At 41.0% G+C, this 20508-nt stretch overlaps 2 protein-coding genes across 2 annotated transcripts; one reads left to right on the forward strand and one right to left on the reverse strand.

Moving 5' to 3' along the window:
* The first annotated feature begins 3718 nt into the window (after positions 1 to 3718).
* On the forward strand, positions 3719 to 7169 carry LOC143551536 (uncharacterized). The gene is made up of 4 exons (XM_077041941.1): positions 3719 to 3840; positions 6580 to 6683; positions 6779 to 6917; positions 6995 to 7169. Exons 1-4 carry the CDS (start codon positions 3822 to 3824, stop codon positions 7030 to 7032), a joined length of 300 nt encoding a protein of 99 aa, XP_076898056.1. The 5' UTR covers positions 3719 to 3821; the 3' UTR covers positions 7033 to 7169.
* A 5384-nt stretch (positions 7170 to 12553) lies between these two features.
* LOC143551537 (7-ethoxycoumarin O-deethylase-like) lies at positions 12554 to 20047 on the reverse strand. The gene is made up of 3 exons (XM_077041942.1): positions 19563 to 20047; positions 14434 to 14825; positions 12554 to 13257 (listed from the first exon to the last, which is right to left on the reverse strand). Exons 1-3 carry the CDS (start codon positions 20044 to 20046, stop codon positions 12649 to 12651), a joined length of 1485 nt encoding a protein of 494 aa, XP_076898057.1. The 5' UTR covers position 20047; the 3' UTR covers positions 12554 to 12648.
* Positions 20048 to 20508: the final 461 nt, after the last annotated feature.

A 20508-nucleotide genomic window follows, 5' to 3' on the forward strand; every position in this document is an offset into this window, starting at 1 on the left:
AAATGCTTGATAGTTACCTGTTTAGATGATTGCTGGGATTAGAAGATGTTAATTGTGTGCTTGAACATGATTCGGGTTATTAAAATTTGAATTGGAATTAAATTGGAATTAAAATATTTAAAAATAGATTATGGATTTCCATGTGACACTTTAAAGAAACCTTGTTAAATATAAAAGTAAAAGTTTTTGAAAAACCCATTATTTTATTATATAGGTAGATTGTTAACATATATTTCTTTTTAATATCGGTATATTTTTTGCTTAAATTTTGTCAAGTAGCATTTTAAGTTGTTGTTTTTGGGTGATGCTAAACCGGATAGAACTCTTTTCAAGGCACACCAAATGAATGCATAATGAGCCACTATTTATAGGCAATATGGAGTGTGAGGCACGGCTCCGTGCTTACGTAAGCACGACCCCGTGTATTTGTATGACATGTGCCAGATTTGTTTTATCTTTTCTGAAAGGTGACCACGGCCCCGTGCTTGCTGATGCACGGTCCCGTGTATTTTTATGACATGTGTCAGTTTTCTTCTGTTTTTCTTCGTCTTTTTTGCTTGTTTCTTCGTTTGGGGCTTGGTTTCACCTGTAATTATATTTTATTAAGATAAGTAGTCTTTTATGCTATGTTATTTGATAGAAATTACTGTTTTCGAGATTATTTGATGCCGAAAAGATGTATATTTCTATGTATATCAAGTAATTATTAACATGTGTTCTAAGTAGTTGTTTTTTTGTGTGCAACTTGTTTTTTATGGCTTTTGTAATATGTTCTTAGCTGTAGTGTAATTATTTTCATTACTAGAGTAATTGTCATAGTTGTAATAGTTGTTTTGTATATAGTGTATTTAATATGCATAAGTAGAGTAATTATTAACGTGGGTTCTAAGTAATTGTTTTTTATGTGCAACTTGTCTGTTTATGGCTTTTGTAATAGCTATAGTGTACTTATTTTCGTGATTAGAGTAGTTGTCATAGTTGTAGTAGTTGTTTTGTATATAATGTATTTCGTATGTATAAGTAAAGTAATTATTAGCATGTGTTCTAAGTATTTGTTTTTTGTGTACAACTTGTCTGTTATGGCTTTTGCAATATGTTCTTAGGCTGTAGTGTAGTTGTAGAAGTTGTTTTGTATATATAGTATTTAGTATGTATAAGTAGAGTAATTATTAAAATGTTTTTAACTAACTATTTGTAATGTTAATTAAATCGTGAAAAGGAGGAAGAGTGAAATAATATATGTGAAAATGGCTTGTAGATATTCCAATGATGAATCATCACCTATTGTTTTAGATGATGATGGAGAAGAAGCTACCATTGCAAATATTAGGGGGTGTTTGGGTTTCCTTATTTTTACCTCCTTATAACTTATTCACTTTTATAGGTTAAAGTAGTGTTTGGGTAATATAACTATTAAACATTTTAAAGAAGGAATAAGAAGTTTTCATAAGTTGAGATTTTGTAACTTATAAAAAACTCCCTATATAAGGTATAAGGAGGTGTAAATAAGGAATCCCAAACATGCCCTTAGAGTATCAAAAAAGGCTACTGATAAAGAAAAAATAGGTTATTAAATATGTAATGATGAAGAAACAGAAGCAAAAGAAAGATATGGTGAAAAAGGATGTGGAGAAGAAGCAAAAAAAGGATGTGGGGAAGAAGATATTCCATGTAAAATTACTCTAGTTGTATGTTTTTATTACTTTAGTTATAAGATTACATGTGATTGTTGACTTATAAAATTGTGTTTGATTAATTACAAAATTGCCACCGGCCAATTCTTTGATTTATAAGTTTAGTACGGTTTTTAATTTTGTATTTGATCAATCTCCTATATATATATATATACTAAGTTACGAACATTGAACATATCCATCATATTTGGGCCTGAAATCTATACGAGCCCTACTGGAGTTGGACAGTTGGACCTATTAAAGCAAATCATACAGTAGTCCAGCCCAATGTATTTTACCATTCTCCCTAGTTACCAAGATAATTATAAATTTTTTTTGAACGATAAGATAATTATAAACGGATAGGTTTTGTATGATAAAATGGTTCGTCTCAAGATGAGTTGTAAGTTGTAAGATTTGTAAAATTAACAATTAAAATGATATGTATAAAAAATTACGCTTATCAAGGGGTGTGCAAGAAAACCAAAAAACCGATCTGAAACCCTCAACCGAAATAACCAAACTTAAATAAAAACCTACAATTTGGTTTATGTTTCGTCAAAACCACACTATTGGTCTGGTTTTGGTTATGCATATAAATAAAACCCAAAAACTCGAATTAAACGTAGTTTATTTTTTATTTTTTATTTTAAATTATTTAAAAAATTTAATACACAGTGTAAACAATGTATTTTATACTTTTAGCCAAAATGTTTCATAAACAATTAGTTATTGATTAACAAAAACGATTAAGTCAAAACTGAAAAATGCTCAAGCTTAAATGGGAAAACATAAGAAAACGGAAGCCAAAAACAACAAAAACTTAAAACTGGAAAAACAATATAAAACAGTTTTCCAAAACCAAATTTTTTTAATATATGTTATATGAATGAGCTTGGGACAACACCTGTATCCGTACTGTACTTATATCCCATTGTACTCGTACCAAAAATCAATAAATACATGTACCAATACTCGTACCAAATTTTTCGGTAGGGATGGGCAAATTCGGGACTGGTACCGGTACCGGTACGGTACGGGACCGGTATTTCCCGAAATTTCCCGAAATTTTACCTTAAATACCGGTACCGGTACCAAGAATCTGCGATTTTCGGGACCGGGACCGTTCGGTACCGGTACGGTCCCGCTCTCATTCCTATGGTGCGGGTACGGGTATTTTGGTATGGTACCCTTTTTTGTACCAGTTTGCTTTTTTATTTTCAAATCTTCGACGATCTTGAAACCGATATTAGTACGAGTAACAAACAACCTGAATTAGTTTTAGTATCGGTACTTGCACATGTACGTGACGGGTACCAAATTAATACAAGTACCAAATTGGTCGCCGATTTAATGATAAGATGGTATTGAAGAACCCTAATCTGATCGCCGATTTTAAGTGATTTGTTGGTTGGTTCGAGTCTTGTATGTTATATTATTTAGGGGGTGTTTGGCTAAGCTTTTTGTTTTTGCTTTTTTGCTTTTGGAGGGATAAAATGTCTAAAATACCCCACAAAAAAGCTTTAATTTGGAGCTTTTGGAGGGGTATTTTGAATATTTTACCCCTCCAAAAACAAAAAGGCAAAAAGAAAAAGCTTAGCCAAACACCCCCTTAATATTGAAGAAACATTTGGTACTTGTTCAATAATAGTATGGTTGAAAAATTTATTTTATATATTAAATATGAAGAATCCCATTTAAACCATATATATTCCAAACATTCACAAATTACCAAACGTACCCATACATGTACCCGCTTGTACCTGTACCGAAATTCAACAAAAATGAGTAACAAATACCCGTACCGAATATGCTAAATCGGTACGAATATAGGTATATGTACGGATAAAAGTACAAGTATTTGAGACAGAATGCTAAACCTTAATTTGTTAAAAGTGATTGTTGGTAGATTATAGAGAAAAATAGTGATAAATGTATAAATGTTTTTATTTAATTCACATAAGAAAACAGAAGGTTGGCAATTTAGCATTATCTGTACAAAAAGCCCCCACTTTTCACGTCAGCCAGACCAATAATAACTCGCCACGTTAAATCTCTCCCTCCTCGAAACTTCTATTTAGTATTTAAACCGGGTCTTCAATTTAGTTCAAGACAGAAGACTCTCGAAGTCCACGCATATCATCTTCAATGGCTTATGTCGAACGAGGTACGCTACTTTTTCTTCTCTATATGATCTTCAAATAATGTGTTTTCTATCCATATCTGTATGTTTCAATTGACTAGTTGTGTTTGATTTGATAAATTAGATGAATTTATTAGGGGGAGGAGTGGTGGATGTGGTGTGATCCAATCAAATGGTGCCGCATCACCAACCCCAAATCCATCACATGTGATGGTTTTTTACTAGGGTGGTGATGTGGTTTGACGGTGTGTGATCGTTTTTTCTAATAAATACTAAATTAAATAAAAAGAAAATAATATTTTACATAAAAAATAAAACAAAATTACATTAAACAAAGACAACTAAATTAAAAAAACCGACAAAAAAAAACCTACGGCCCTTCCCAACCCAACTTGTCGCATATCTCGCGTTTTTGTTGAAGTAGGAGCGATTTAACGGGTTCATCAAGATGGTCGTGCGGTTGTAGGAGGATTTGTAGATCGGTGTTTTTTTGTTTTTCATTCAAATGGTTGATATACGCCTCCTCACGCTTCATTTTTAAAAGATGAGCCTCTTTCTTTCGCTCTTTCGTCTCGGCCATTTCCTCCATCTTAGCCGACTTGTATTCGGCGAAGTTTTCGGCCACCGCTTCCTTTCCAAGTCTTGACGGTTCCCCGCTTTTCTTGCGATTCGGACGTGTGGGTGTGGGTATGTCTTCGTCGGGATTGTCTTCGGGTTCTTCGTTCAAGTTCATGTTCGGCATGTTGCATGACAAGCCGCCGGTTGACGTCGTGTAGTCCCCGGACTCGGAAGTTTTTAATCTTTTTGAACAAGATCTTTTCTTCCTTGGAGCTGTTGGTCCGTTCAAATCGACCAACGGAATCGGTACCCACTTCGCGTGACGTCTCGCAACCTGCCACGCATCCAAGTGGGGAAAATCCTTACATTTGTAAACTGAGACATATTCGCGCAAAGCGTTCGTTATCATAGTCGCCTCGCTCGCTCCGCTTTGTGGAGTTTGGGTCTACAAAACATTTAAAAAAATATATTTATAACAAATTGAAAAAATAAAGTACTAGATTATAAAATAAATAAACTAAAATAGTTACCTCTTGGACGTAACAAGCGTTAAATTTTGACATTTTTCGATTCAAATCTCCCCACTTGCCAATCATTTGATCCTTGTTTCGTTCGGTTGCGCCGGGAAGTTGCGAGAAATGTTCTTTAATACGTTTCCATAACGCGTCTTTTTTTTTTGTTGGTTTGAGCGTTTTTTTGATTCGGAGCAATGTAAATAAGCCTTGGTCAAGGCGACCTCCTCATCGGGCAACCAACGCCGAGCACCTCTTTGATGCGGCTCCTCATCCTCGGATTCATCTTCATCCAAAGTTTGCACATCGTGACGAAAAGCACTTGCAAATTGATGTATAACATCGTTATTGTCTAGGGGATCAACGGACATTTGAGACGGTTAAGAGCCAAACAATTGAGACGGTTGAGAGCCAAACATTTGAGACGGTTGAGATACAAAAGTTTGAAAAGCATTATTTGGGTAATTTTGGGTAGAAAAAGGTGGATTAAAAGGTCGGTTTTCATAAGATTGGTTTTGGGACGGTTGATAATAACGTTGTTGTTGGTTTTGGGACGGTTGAAAAGGTTGGGGATAATAAGGTTGTTGTTCGGGAGGTTGGTTTGTGTCGGGTTCGTCTGGTAAGCAAAATCTCGTCGGTTCACCTAGATTTTGTCGAACCTTTGGTCGGGTTTGGGTTTTCTTTGAACCCGACCAACGTTTTTTAGAACCCTCCATTTGATATGTTAAAAATGGTGTGTGTAATAGAAGATTTTGAGTTGGATTTGAGTTGGGTTTGTGTATGTTTTGAAGATATATCTATAATGTTTATTGTGTTTGGTTTTAATTTTCCGAACCCAACGGCTACATTGACCCCCCCAACGGCTCTTTCTTCTTGGAAAACACCCCCACCAAGCATGATGGCCATCACGCAAATTTGATATTTGTGCGTGACCATAGGACCGGCGGCGGTGTTGCCTACCTCATCACGCGTGACGGGGAGGCCACCACGCACCGCCCCGTCCGCTCTTATAGTTGAAATAAAACTCGATGCTATAGATATTAATATCAGAAAAGCTTATATATTTTAAGGTGTTTGAATTTGGTTGCTTATTATTGATCAAGGCATGATTTATTGTCTCATGTCTGTGTCAATAATTAGACACATTTATTCAACTTATGGACATTAGGGGTGCAAACGAGCAGAGCCTTAACGAGCCAGAGCCGAGCTTGAGCCTCACATAGTGTTCGTTTCGTTATCGGGCTTGAGCTCAAGAGTCGAGTCTTGTATGAGAAGATTGTTTAGGCTTATCGAGTCTTAACGAGCCTAGTGTTTATTTTAGTTCAACTCTTTTAAACTTCTATTTATTAGTTTCGCACCGCACAGCCAAGTTCTAGCCGAGCTGAGATGTGGCTTGTTTAAGGTGCTACACAAACACGAGCTCGAGCCCAGCTTTGGCTCGTTAAGGTTTTTCTTAAAATAATAATAATAATAATAATAATAATAATAATAATAATAATAATAATAAATGTGAATAAATTTGAAAATTAATACATAATGAACAAGCTGAACTGAGAGCTTGATAAAACGACTCGTAATCCGAGCTCGAGCATTGGAAAAAGAGCTCGTAACGAGCCCAATTCGAGCCTAGTCGAGTTTGGGCTCGGCTCATTTACGCCCCTTACTTCTGGTGTTAATTTCTATCCGTTTTCAGGTGTTGTGAAACCCAAGCGATCCATATGGCGATTGAGAACTGTCACTGATTTCTTTTGGTCTATCATTAATTTTATTCATGTGTTCTTCATGACTATGTTTTCGGTAATCTCAACTTATAATTCCTAATCTTTTCCTATTAATATCCTACTGATTAATATGTTATTACATATTTCATACTCATATCCCTGCATTTGTAGATGGAGAAATCTGATGGATACAAGAAGAGCTCTGGTGGCAGCAAGAATTGGGGCGGTGGCGGTCCTGGAGGCGGCCCGTATGGTGGTGGTCCACGCGGACCACCACGTGGGCTGGACAATGTTAGAGGCATAGACCACAGTAAGTTCCTTATTACATTGTTTCATAGTCGGTTTTAAAATTTGACGATATTAATGGTACTATTTGATGATCTCTAGGCTCTCTTCCGGCTTGTGGATCTTGCTGTGGAGGTTAAATAATATATGTCACACTTTCAGGATGTTGAAATTGAAATTTTGTTGTTCATTTGTTCTACCAGCTTGAGTAACATATATGTATACCTATTTATGAATGTAACATGTTTTGTGATTTAACTATTGTGTTACTTTTGTACTTATGAACTAATCTATGTTTGATGTAGATTGTTGGTTCAACCAACAATCACTGGTTCAACCAACAATCGATCACTCCCTTAATTATTTATCTACAACTCGCTCACAGCAGCATTTAGTCGCCTTCTTCTTGGTTCAACCAGAATCAGTTTCACCACCCCTGTAACATCTCACATGGCATCCTGCTGGAATCGTTCATTAACATCTTTACTCTTCATGGATTGACGACCTCTTCCCCATCCACATCCAAAGCCACAAGATTTAACTCCAACGCCACAATCTTTACTACCGTGTATTTCTCCAATCTCTTCTTATCTTGACAGCCATACCTTTTTCCGATCATGGTTTTTCAAAGAGGCCTCTCCGTTCTCCATCGACTAGAAAAATGTTTTTAATGACACAAAGAGTTGACCGGGAAATGGGGAAAAGAAAGTGGTGTTTAATTTGTATAATCAAACCCACATCAACTATCCCACTAAATTAATAATTTTTGTTCCTGAGAAAGAACTTGCAGTGAACCATAATCAAAAGGACAGCAAATTTCAACAATTCAGCAAACACGTAATCATACATCAACCACGATAGGTGATATTGTTTTTCCACTCTAAACCCGAACTGGTTAATCTATCTTAGTTTTTATGTTTAAGTTTATTATTATATTTATCATGCACTACACTATTTAAGGCACCCAGAAATCTGGTTTTCAAGATAAGGCAAGGATTCATTCTAATACCACTTGAATACTTGTTTACCCAAGAGCCTACAAGTATAAATTCTTCACTTGCAAGGCAATGGGCTTAGAGAAAAATCATGTAAATATATGAACCAAGCACATAGTAAGATATACATTGGTTGGACTCATTGTACCTTTTTAAAATTGATCTTTCTGATCCGCAGTGGGTTTATGCGATGACATTCATCATATCTATAATACTCGAGGTGTCATGCCATAGTATCTCATCACATGCCTATAATACTCGCGATACTATGCAAATGAGCAAATGAACAATATATAAACAATACATGGAATTGGTGTGTATGAAATCCACCTATCCGATGTTTATAAAAACCATTTATCGAGTTTTATTTCATTTTTCAAGTGTTCAATTTTAGAGACAGATTGCGTTATCTAAAGTTCAAGATATTATATCTGTTACTATTTAACTAGATAAAATTTTTAAAATTAATAATGATAGCATAGGAATAAACATTCCTAATGTTAAAATATAACCATTAACAAGGAGTCTACAAACAAAAACGATTACTAGAAAATGTTATCATTCCGAAACTAGCATATATTGAGACTAAAAGTTGTCGAAGCATGAAATGAATCTGACCTGATCCATGACGATGTTTCCACGGATTTCGAGATGAACGAACCACATCTGGGTCTTCTCGTCCGGCTGCTGTGACCTGCAATAGCATTTTGGGGGTGTGGAGGTGACCGCTAAGATGATCTTGAAGATCTCTTGTTCACAGACACAAAAATATGGTGGTGGCTCTTACTGAGAATGACCAACCCCTAATAAGGAGGTGGAGACCTGCTTATATAGGGAGTCTCATGGCCACCATCATGGTACCCTAATGGGCCTAGCCCAGTTAGGGTTACCTCCACAAAACCCCCTCGGCCCAATAACAATGTATTAGTCCATATAATAAAATAAGCCCAAACATAATAAATTTAGGGTTGTAGAACCGGGTTTTAGTACCATACCCCTACAAGCCCCCCAAGTCCAGTGTTGCTCTTGGGCGCGCAAGCGTCTAAAGTGTGAGGCGGTTTTTTCCCTTTTCTTTGGCCTTGTCTTTATTGTCTGAGTTTTGGGAAGTTTTCCCCATGATGGTGACAAGCTGTAAAAATAATGAAGCCTCCGCGTGAGGCGGCTTACGAGCTATAATAATAGAGCCTGCGCGAGAGGCGACTTGCGAGCTATGAGAATAATAATGCCTGCGCGCGAGAGGCGACTTACGAGCTAAGAATAATAAAGCCTGCGCGCGAGAGGCGTCTTACGAGCTGAGAATGATATGGCCTGCGCGTGAGGCGCCTTACGAGCTATGAGAATAGTAAAGCCTGCGCGCGAGAGGCGTCTTATGAGCTTTGAGAATAATAATAGAGCCTGCGTGAGAGGCGACTTGCGAGCTATGAGAATAATAATGCCTGCGCGCGAGAGGCGACTTACGAGCTAAGAATAATAAAGCCTGCGCGCGAGAGGCGTCTTACGAGCTGAGAATGATATTTGAGCTGGCGCGCGAGGCGGCTTACAAGCTATGAGAATAGTAAAGCCTGCGCGCGAGAGGCGTCTTATGAGCTTTGAGAATAATAATAGAGCCTGCGCGAGAGGCGTCTTACGAGCTGAGAATGATATTTGAGCTGGCGCGTGAGGCGGCTTACAAGCTGTGAGAATAATAAAGCGTGCGCGCGAGAGGCGTCTTACGAGCTGAGAATAATAATTGAGCTGGCGCGTGAGGCGGCTTACGAGCTGTGAGAATAATAAAGCTTGCGCGCGAGGGGCGTCTTATGAGCTTTGAGAATAATAATGAAGCTGGCGCGTGAGGCAGCTTACGAGCTATAAGAATAATGACAGCTTGCGCGCGAGGCGTCTTATGAGCTGTGTGAATAATAAAAGCCTGCGCGTGAGGTGACTTACGGGCTGTAAGAATAATAACAGCTTGCGCGCGAGGCGTCTTATGAGCTGCATGAATAATAAAAAGCTTGCTCGCGAGGCGTCTTACGAGCTATAAGAATAATAACAGCTTGCGCGCGAGGCGTCTTATGAGCTGTGTGAATAATAAAGCCTGCGCGTGAGGCGACTTACGGGCTGTAAGAATAATAACAGCTTGCGCGCGAGGCGTCTTATGAGCTGCATGAATAATAAAAAGCTTGCTCGCGAGGCGTCTTACGAGCTATAAGAATAGTAAAGTCTGCGCGCGAGAAGCGTCTTACGAGCTGTAGTATGATGATAATGACTGGCCTAAAAGGGCCTCTTCTGCGCAGGGTGACTGTCCTGGCTAGTCTTCAAAATAGTGATGGAGGCACAAATGGCCCAATAATAATAACGATGTCATGGGTGCTTGTGCGGCTCATAGCCGAACCTGCAAAGACATAGATTAAGGGTGGATGTATTATGTTCCCATCCTCGGGCAAATTATGATGTGTGCCCAGCCTATATTGGCGCGTGGCCGTTTGGTTTTATGAGGATTTCCAACCTTTAAGTCTGGCGCGTAGCCATACGGGATATTGTGAGGATTCCCCACCTTTAAGCGTGGCGCGAAGCCATATGGGATATTATGAGGATTCCCAACCTTTAAGCGTGGCGTGAAGCCATGTGGGATATTATGAGGATTCCCAACCTTTAAGCGTGGCGTGAAGCCATATGGGATATTATGAGGATTCCCAACCTTTAAGCGTGGCGCGAAGCCATGTGGGATATTATGAGGATTCCCAACCTTTAAGCGTGGCGCGAAGCCATGTGGGATATTATGAGGATTCCCAACCTTTAAGCGTGGCGCGAAGCCATGTGGGATATTATGAGGATTCCCAACCTTTAAGCGTGGCGCGAAGCCATGTGGGATATTATAAGGATTCCCAACCTTTAAGCGTGGCGCGAAGGCATATGGGATATTATGAGGATTCCCAACCTTTAAGCGTGGCGCGAAGGCATATGGGATATTATGAGGATTCCCAACCTTTAAGCTTTGCGCGAAGGCATATGGGATATTATGAGGATTCCCAACCTTTAAGCGTGGCGCGAAGCCGTGTGGGATATTATGAGGATTCCCAACCTTTAAGCGTGGCGCGAAGCCGTGTGGGGTATTATGAGGATTCCCAACCTTTAAGCGTGGCGCGAAGCCATGTGGGATATTATGAGGATTCTCAACCTTTAAGTGTGGCGCGAAGCCATGTGGGATATTATGAGGATTCCCAACCTTTAAGTATGGCGCGAAGCCATGTGGGATATTATGAGGATTCCCAACCTTTAAGTATGGCGCGAAGCCATATGGGATATTATGAGGATTCCCAACCTTTAAGTATGGCGCGAAGCCATATGGGATATTATGAGGATTCCCAACCTTTAAGTTTGACTCATTCGTTGATTTGAATTAGACTAGTCTCGTCTGATGAGTACCATCATGCTCGCGCGCAGATGTGACGCGCGAGCATACATGATGCGTGAGCATCTGATATGTATGAGCATACGTGAAGCCCGATAGAATATGTGATGCGTGAGCGTATAAGATGCGTAAGCATCTGATGCATAAGCATACGTGATGCGTGAGCACACGTGATGCGTGAGCACATGTGACGCGTGAGCATGCGTGATGCTTGAGCGTATGAGATGTGTGAGCATCTGATGCATGAGCACACGTGATGCGTGAGCACACGTGATGCGTGAGCACATGTGACGCGTGAGCATGCGTGATGCTTGAGCGTATGAGATGTGTGAGCATCTGATGCATGAGCACACGTGATGCGTGAACGCGCATGCGAGAGTAATCGCCTGGAGCGCGCATGCGACCCGCTGTGGCGAAGAGTAATCGCCTGGGCGCGTATGCGACCCGCTGTGGCGCGCGTGATCCAAAGATTTTGAATATCCATATCAGGTAGGTTTTATGTAAAACCAACAGATCTAATAGGATTTACAGATCTATGAGTATGAAGTGTGGCTGCTGCTCAAACGAACCCAGATCTGAGAAAATCATAACTAGAGTTTATGATTTCCAGATCTGAGGGTTTTTCCCCAAAAGTTCGGGGATATCTCTTCTTGTGTATTTCCGGATCTTGAAATATTCTTTGGATCTACGGATTTTTGGACTTCCATAGAACATATCTGGAAGAACAAACCGCAGACCTGAGATATTGAAGAACAGATCGGAGGGCCGAGACGAGAAGTGTAGTTCATTGCCGTCCCACGGATGGCGCCAAATGTCGAAGCATGAAATGAATCTGACCTGATCCATGACGATGTTTCCACGGATTTCGAGATGAACGAACCACATCTGGGTCTTCTCGTCCGGCTGCTGTGACCTGCAATAGCCTTTTGGGGGTGTGGAGGTGACCGCTAAGATGATCTTGAAGCTCTCTTGTTCACAGACACAAAAATATGGTGGTGGCTCTTACTGAGAATGGCCAACCCCTAATAAGGAGGTGGAGACCTGCTTATATAGGGAGTCTCATGGCCACCATCATGGTACCCTAATGGGCCTAGCCCAGTTAGGGTTACCTCCACAAAACCCCCTCGGCCCAATAACAATGTATTAGTCCATATAATAAAATAAGCCCAAACATAATAAATTTAGGGTTGTAGAACCGGGTTTTAGTACCATACCCCTACAAAAGTGAACCAAAAGTACATCATAATGCATCAAACTCCAAGAGAAGAACCCCTTAAAGTCGCTTAAACAAATCATAGTAGACGAAAATAAAAGCACACGCCTTACATAAATATCGAGGATAAATAGATGATTGCACGGATGCTAAATTGCTAATTTAGTGGTTTTGGAACAACACAAAGAGGCTTGGCCTTTGATAAGGTGATCCCAAATTTCTCACTCATGTCCAAAGCCTCATGTTGAATGTTTGTGTCCAGACTCCAATCGAAGTTATTGAGTAATGAGCCCAACATGATTGGGATCATACGGATTGCAAGTGGCAAACCAGGGCATATTCTTCGTCCAGCACCAAACGGTATTAGTTCGAAATCTTGACCTCGGACATCAAGCCGAGACTCTAAAAATCTTTCTGGCTTGAACTCTAGTGAGTCATCCCATACTGATGAGTCTCTTCCTATGGCCCATGCATTCACCAGAACTTGTGTGCCCTTTGGAATTGTGTATCCATTGAGTTGTACTTGTTTATCAACTCTTCTAGGAAGGAGTAAGGGAACTGGTGGGTGTAGTCTTAAGGTTTCTTTTATAATGCACGATAAGTAGGGTAGCCTCAAGACCTCATCTTCTTTTACGATGTTACCTTTACCAATGACTTTTTCAAGCTCGTTTTTGGCTTTAGTCATGGTGTGTGGGTTGCATAATACTTCTGTCATTGCCCATTCTAAGGTACTTGAGGTTGTATCAGTGCCGGCAGCAAACATATCCTAGATCATAACATGGATATATATATGTTAAAGCTAAGACAACGAGATAAAAATATCAAGAAATAGATGAAACTTTCAAAAATATATATTAGTTTATTTCATATTTATGTTTCTTGTGGCATAAAAGTGACATGAGTTTTGAAGTGTGTTTAAATTGGGTTTAGCGGGGCCTTATAACAAAACTTTGATTTTTTAACAAAAAATATGATAAACATCTTGACTCGTCTTAAGCCTAGACCTCCATTTATCCTACCCATTACCCCTTTCTTGACTCTTTGTTAAAGGGGCAATTTTGCGTGTATGACGTGAATAACGTCCACTAAAATTTCCTTGGATTTCATCATCATCTTGATGAAAAAATGATCAAATGGCGATATTGTAAAACGAGGACTTAATCAAGGCAAAGAGAGCATTGGAAGAGGGAAGGGAAGGCTTCATCGGCACTACAATGGGACAATGTTCACTAGCTATCACATCATCAGATCCTTAGCTGAAAAATCAAACCGGTCGAATTTAATGCGTAAAAATTAATTTCGTTGAATTGTAAGGCATAAAAGAAATTTTTACAAGAGTAGGGGCCGGTGAAATTTAAGATAGTTAAGTAAGAAATGGAGAGAGATTAAGGGAACCGGAATTTATACAAATGAGTAAAGTGCGGTTTTCGTCCCTATGATACGTCAATTCTGCGGTTTTAGTCCAATAGTGTCAAATTTGCGATTTTCGTCCATGTGATTTCATTTCACTTGCAATTTAACCCGACTTCACTAACCCAGTTATGTCTTGTCGTTATACTCATCAGTGTGCGGCGTGTGCCCCTCACGTGAGAGGCAGTTTTGTCGTTATTCCTCAATGTACACCTCAACCCCTCACGTGAGGGGGCTTGCGAATTAGGGCTTGGGGATTATTTGGGGAGAAAAACTACAAAACTGTGTGGGGCACGCTGATGGGTTTAACGACAGGACATAACTGGGTTAGTGTATTCGGGTTTAATTGCAAGTGAAATAAAACCACATGGACGTAAATCACAAATTGAACTATTTGACTAAAACCATAGATTTGGAAAAACCACAAGAACGAAAAATGCAATTTACTCTATACAAATATTATATTAGATATATAATTATATACGATAACAAATGCTGGTAAAAACATTAGAGAATGTAATCATTTACTCACCAAAAGCAAGCTCTTTATGTGTGTGTGATTCAACTCATTTGGGTTGTCTTGATTAAGTTTTAAACACACATCCAACACATCATCTTGCTTCAATCTCCCCATCCGTAACCTCTCTTCAATTAACTTCTCAAATATCTCCAAAACCTTCCCGAAATGACGGTTCAATCTTCTCCGGACACCTTGTGGATCAATCTTCTTCAACATCGGAAAAAAGTCCACAAGGTTTGGTTTTCCAGCCTCCACCATGATGTTACTAATCACCTCCTTAAACTCTTTACCTGAATCCTCATAGGGATCTGCTAGATCAATGGAAAAAAAGGTGTTGGACAAAAGATTCAATGAGGTTCTAAATGCAGCACGACCGACGTCTACCCAATCATTTGATAGACTAGCTAATGGACATAACGGATGCCTCAAATCACGCCTAAAATCATGCTCATATTTATAGTATTGTAATCAATGTTTTATGGTAGGCATTATCTCCAAAAATAGGAGATCCTCTTGTATCTTTATATACGGTTATTGTAAATGGAATAGACAGGCAATTAATCAATTCTACATGGTATCATCCTAAAAGATCTCCCCACCCTCCTCTCCTATTCACTGTCATCGTTTCCCTCAAGCTCCAAATGGCCGATCAAAAGCTACATCCCGCCGTCACCGTCTCAAACATTAGAACCTTCATCCCTATCATCTTAGACAATGAAGCCTCCGACTACAACACATGGTCGGAACTCTTCCGGATCCATTGTACGCCGTTTCTTGTAGCCGACCACCTTAAGCCTCGTCCTTCCTCACCCGCTGCCACCTCGTCCTCGGCCTCCTCTCCCGACTCGTGGGAACGTCTTGATGCCATAGTCCTCCAATGGATCTATGGCACAATCTCCACCGGTCTCCTAAAAACCGTAATCAAAAAGAGCACCACCGCATATGATGCCTGGAAGGTCATCGAGAACCTTTTCCAAGACAACAAAGCCACCCGAGCCCTCCTTCTCAAACAAAAATTCACAAACACTCGTCTTGAAAACTTCTCTTCCATGCACGAATATTGCCAAGAACTTAAGGTTTTGGCTGATCAATTGAACAACGTGGATGCCCCGGTTGACGAACACGATCTCGTACTACAAACCATTACCGGCCTCACCGAACAGTATGAAACCGTTGGCACCATTCTCCAAAACACCAAACCCTTGCCCACGTTTATTGAGGTCCGCTCCCAGTTATGCATGAATGAAACTACAAAAGCTAATCAAGCTCTTCACTCCTCTCAACAGGCCGCAACCGCCCTTCACGTTCAAAGCCACACCCGTCCCCCTTCAGACCATACTAACAATGCCTCCCCAAACAACGCATCAGATTCTACCCGCGGACGTGGCCGTTCTCGCGGACGCGGTAGAGGCCGCTCCTCATCTTCTCAGCCAAACCGTTCCAGGGGGCAGACAACTTACACAGCCCAAACACAACATCCATACATCATCTTTCCAAACAATTAGGCCAATACTCAATGGGCTTCCCTACTCAACAACACTTACAGCCCACAACTCAACCACACACCACCCTGCCCCTACCCATCCACTCCTCAACCAAACAGCTCTCCAGGAATTCTGGGCCCACGTCCTGCACAAGCCCACTTGGCTACTTACAGCCCGACGCCTACTGATATAGCTCAGGCGCTTTACACCCTATCTATGAGCCAACCGTCTAACCCAATAGGCTACATGGACACCGGCGCTACTGGCCACATGGAACAACCCGGTATAAATTCTCGGTCTAATTTTAATACTTGCACTAATAAACAAATAATCGTGGGCAATGGCACCACCATTCCCGTAGTTGGACAAGGCAACAAAACTTTACCACCGCCTTTCCCACCACTAAAATTGAACAATATTCTTTATGCTCCCAACCTCATCAAAAACCTCATTTCTGTACGTCGCCTAACAACTGACAATTTACTTTCCATTGAATTTGACCCGTTTGGTTTTCTTGTGAAGGATCTCAAAACTAAGGAACCTATCCTACGATGCAATAGCTCGGAAGACCTCTACCCTCTTACTACCAATTTCATCAAGCCTTCCTCCACACCTACTGCTTTAGTCGGCATCACTCAAGACCGTTGGCATCAACGACTTGGGCATCCGGGAAACTCTTTATTGCATTCGTTAAAGTCTAGTTCCTTTATTAATTTTTGTAAACCGAACAATACACTTTGTCAATCATGTGTCTTTGGCAAAAGTGTCAAACTCCCATTTTATGATTCTATGAATAAGACACATTTACCCTTTGATATCATTCATAGCGACTTATGGACCTCCCCGGTTATAAGCACCGGCGGTCACCGCTATTATATTTTATTTCTTGATGATTTAACTGATTTTTTGTGGACTTATCCCCTAACCAATAAGTCTCAAGTTTACAATACCTTCACGCATTTCCATAATCACATCCACACACAGTTTGAACGAAAGATTAAACAATTTCAATGCGACAACGGCACCGAATACGCCAACCACAATTTTAAACACTTTTGTCACATAAATGGAATGCAATTTCGTTTCTCATGTCCCCACACTTCTTCACAAAATGGCAAAGCCGAGAGAAAAATACGAACCATCAACAACATGATTCGTACACTCCTATCTCAAGCCTCACTCCCTCCCTCATTTTGGCACCATGCACTTGAAACCGCCACCTACCTCCTAAATATTCTCCCCAAGAAAACTCACCAATTCTTATCTCCCACTACCCTTCTATACAACGTTCTCCCAACCTATACACATCTTCGTGTATTCGGTTGCCTATGCTATCCCACCACCCCCTCCACCACCATAAACAAACTCACCAACCGCTCCAAACCTTGTGTCTTTCTTGGCTACCCCTCAAACCATCGCGGATACAAATGTTTTGATATGACTAATAATCAAATATTTATATCCCGGCACGTCCAGTTTGAAGAATCCATTTATCCATTCTCCATTCAACACTCTAATACCACCCTAGATTACACTTTTCTTACCTCCCCTCTCAACCCACTGTTGTGGGATAACATTCACTCCCACTCACGTACTACTCCACCCAACGACCCAAATCCATCACCACTCGGCCCAACTAATGCTGGCCCAACCACTCCTCTCGGCCCAAATTCTGCCGGCCCAACTGTTCCTCAACCACACTCACCATCCATTATCCAACCACCAGGCCCACAATCTGCTCACCCTGGCCCAACAACCACACCTATAGCCCCTTCTCCACCTGCACACCCATCGAATTCTGCATCTAACACCCAAACTCCAACTCAACCCACCCCTCCCCCCTCGGTCCCTCAACAACCGACCCGTACCATGCGTACTAGAGCAATGGACGGTATCTCCAAACCCAAACACCTATTCAACCTTAACACTACTTTCCTTGTTCCGATCCCGAAAAATCCCCACCTTGCCTTGTCCACCAAGGAATGGTACGATGCCATGCAAAACGAATTTAGTGCACTTATTAAAAACGACACTTGGGAATTAATACCACGACGACCCGACATGAACATTATCCGTAGTATGTGGCTTTTTAAGCACAAATTTCGTTCCGATGGCTCTTTAGAACGCTACAAAGCAAGGTTGGTATGCGATGGTCGGAGTCAACAAGTTGGGGTTGACTGTGGAGACACTTTCAGTCCGGTGGTAAAACCAACCACTATACGAACGGTCCTCACGATGGCTCTCTCTAACTCATGGACCATACATCAACTAGATGTCACAAATGCTTTTCTACACGGCCACCTACAGGAAACTGTCTACATGCATCAACCCATGGGGTTCCGCCATCGGGACTATCCTGATCATGTTTGCCGACTCAAGAAGTCTCTCTATGGCCTCAAACAGGCACCCAGGGCCTGGTATCAACGGTTCACTGATTTTGTGATTCAGCATGGATTCACCCAATGCAAAACGGATAACTCCTTATTTATTTATCACCACGGTCATGATGTCGCCTATCTTCTAATTTACGTAGACGATATTATACTTACCACCTCTTCTGACCAACTCCGCCAACGGCTCATGACGGTCCTTGCGGACGAATTTGCTATGAAGGATTTGGGCCCCTTATCCTATTTTTTGGGCATCTCTGTTATTAGAACGGGTGACACACTTTTCCTGTCACAACAAGCATATGCAAAAGACATCATTCATCGCGCGGGTATGGACTCATGCAAACCTGCGGCGACACCAGTTGACACTCAGAGCAAATTGGCCAGTGAACCAGATTCGGTATTTAATGACCCTACCACTTACAGAAGCCTTGCAGGTGCATTACAGTACCTGACTTTCACAAGGCCCGACATAGCATACGCCGTTCAGCAAATATGTATGCACATGCACTCTCCTTGCATGGCTCACTGGAACGCCCTTAAACGTATCATCAGGTACTTACAAGGCACCACCGACTACGGTCTTCATCTCCGCTCCTCTTCGGCACTCTCCATTCGTGCCTACACTGATGCTGATTGGGCAGGCTGCCCAGATACTCGCCGCTCAACATCCGGATATTGTGTCTATCTCGGCAACAACTTGATTTCCTGGTCCTCTAAGAGACAATCCACCATTTCCCGCTCTAGTGCAGAGGCCGAATACCGCGGGGTTGCCAACGTTGTCGCAGAAATATGTTGGCTGCGAAACCTACTACTTGAGCTACACCGTCCCCTGACCAAAGCCTCCCTAGTCTACTGTGACAATGTCAGTGCTATTTACTTATCAGGCAACCCGATCCAGCACCAACGAACCAAACACATCGAGCTCGACATTCACTTCGTCAGGGAACACGTGCAAATAGGCCTGGTCCGTATACTTCACATGCCATCCCGTTTTCAGATAGCTGACATCTTCACCAAGGGTCTTCCCCGGGTTCTCTTCGATGATTTTCGCTCCAGTCTAAGCATACGTTCGCCTCCTGCTTCGACTGCGGGGGTGTAATGGACATAACGGATGCCTCAAATCACGCCTAAAATCATGCTCATATTTATAGTATTGTAATCAATGTTTTATGGTAGGCATTATCTCCAAAAATAGGAGATCCTCTTGTATCTTTATATACGGTTATTGTAAATGGAATAGACAGGCAATTAATCAATTCTACACTAGCTTTTCGACAGTATGCTACTAGCTCTTTAACTTTCTGGCTCCTTAAATGTTGGTTGGCTTCAAGGGATGAGTTGGAGAAGATGTTAGAATTTAGAATCCTTCTAAGGGTGCGCCACTCGGTGCAGACTGGGAGCCATGCGACCGAGTGGTGGGCGTGGTTGCAGGCATGCATGGCGTCAGGGACATGACGTGCGGAGAATTCAAGGTCTTGCTTTTGGAGCACGTGTTTAGCCGCAGTGGCCGAGGATATGACAAGTGTGGTGAGACGGCCAAGTTTTAAGGACATTATTGGGCCATGAATTTCGGCTAGTTTGGCTAGGGACCGGTGCGGTTGGTCTCCTAGCAAGTGGAGGTTTCCGATTATCGGAAGACGTGCCGGTCCTAGAGGTAAGTTCTTGGGTTTGTGGAACCCAAGAAGTGAGAAAGTGGCTCGGATAAGGATGTAAAGTAAGAGTAGATACAAAATAATTAGAAGCTCCATATTTGGGGTGTCCTATTGCTGCAGCTTGTGTTGTGCAAGATGTTGTTTTTGGTATACTTTTATTAGCGAAAAATTAATGGAAATTAAAAGTCAACACCGACACTGACGTTCTTAACATTTTTAATCAATAAAATACTAAAAACCTTGGTAATTTGGTGATTAAAAATATATAATTTTTCTATATGGTGCGAATCATTAATTTTTGTAAAATGTTTATTAACCAAGTAAAGTCAAAAACCTTTGGAAAATGGAGCTAATCACTAGTTTCCTATGCCAAAAACGCGTTTGTTCTTTTTTGTTTTTTGTTTTTATTTTATCAATTTAATGCCAAAACCTTTTGGAAGTGGTGCTAAAATAGTAAAATGTGAAATGGTATGTCAGGTAGCTGGGGTGAAAGAAAAACGGTTTGTAACCGTCAGAACCAAGGAACCGAAATCGAATCGGTACCTCAGAATCGCTAAC

This window comes from Bidens hawaiensis, unplaced genomic scaffold (assembly GCF_021521415.1).
Source record: "Bidens hawaiensis isolate Kalapana, Puna unplaced genomic scaffold, B.hawaiensis_p1.1 tig00016461_1, whole genome shotgun sequence".
Lineage (NCBI taxonomy): Eukaryota > Viridiplantae > Streptophyta > Magnoliopsida > Asterales > Asteraceae > Bidens > Bidens hawaiensis.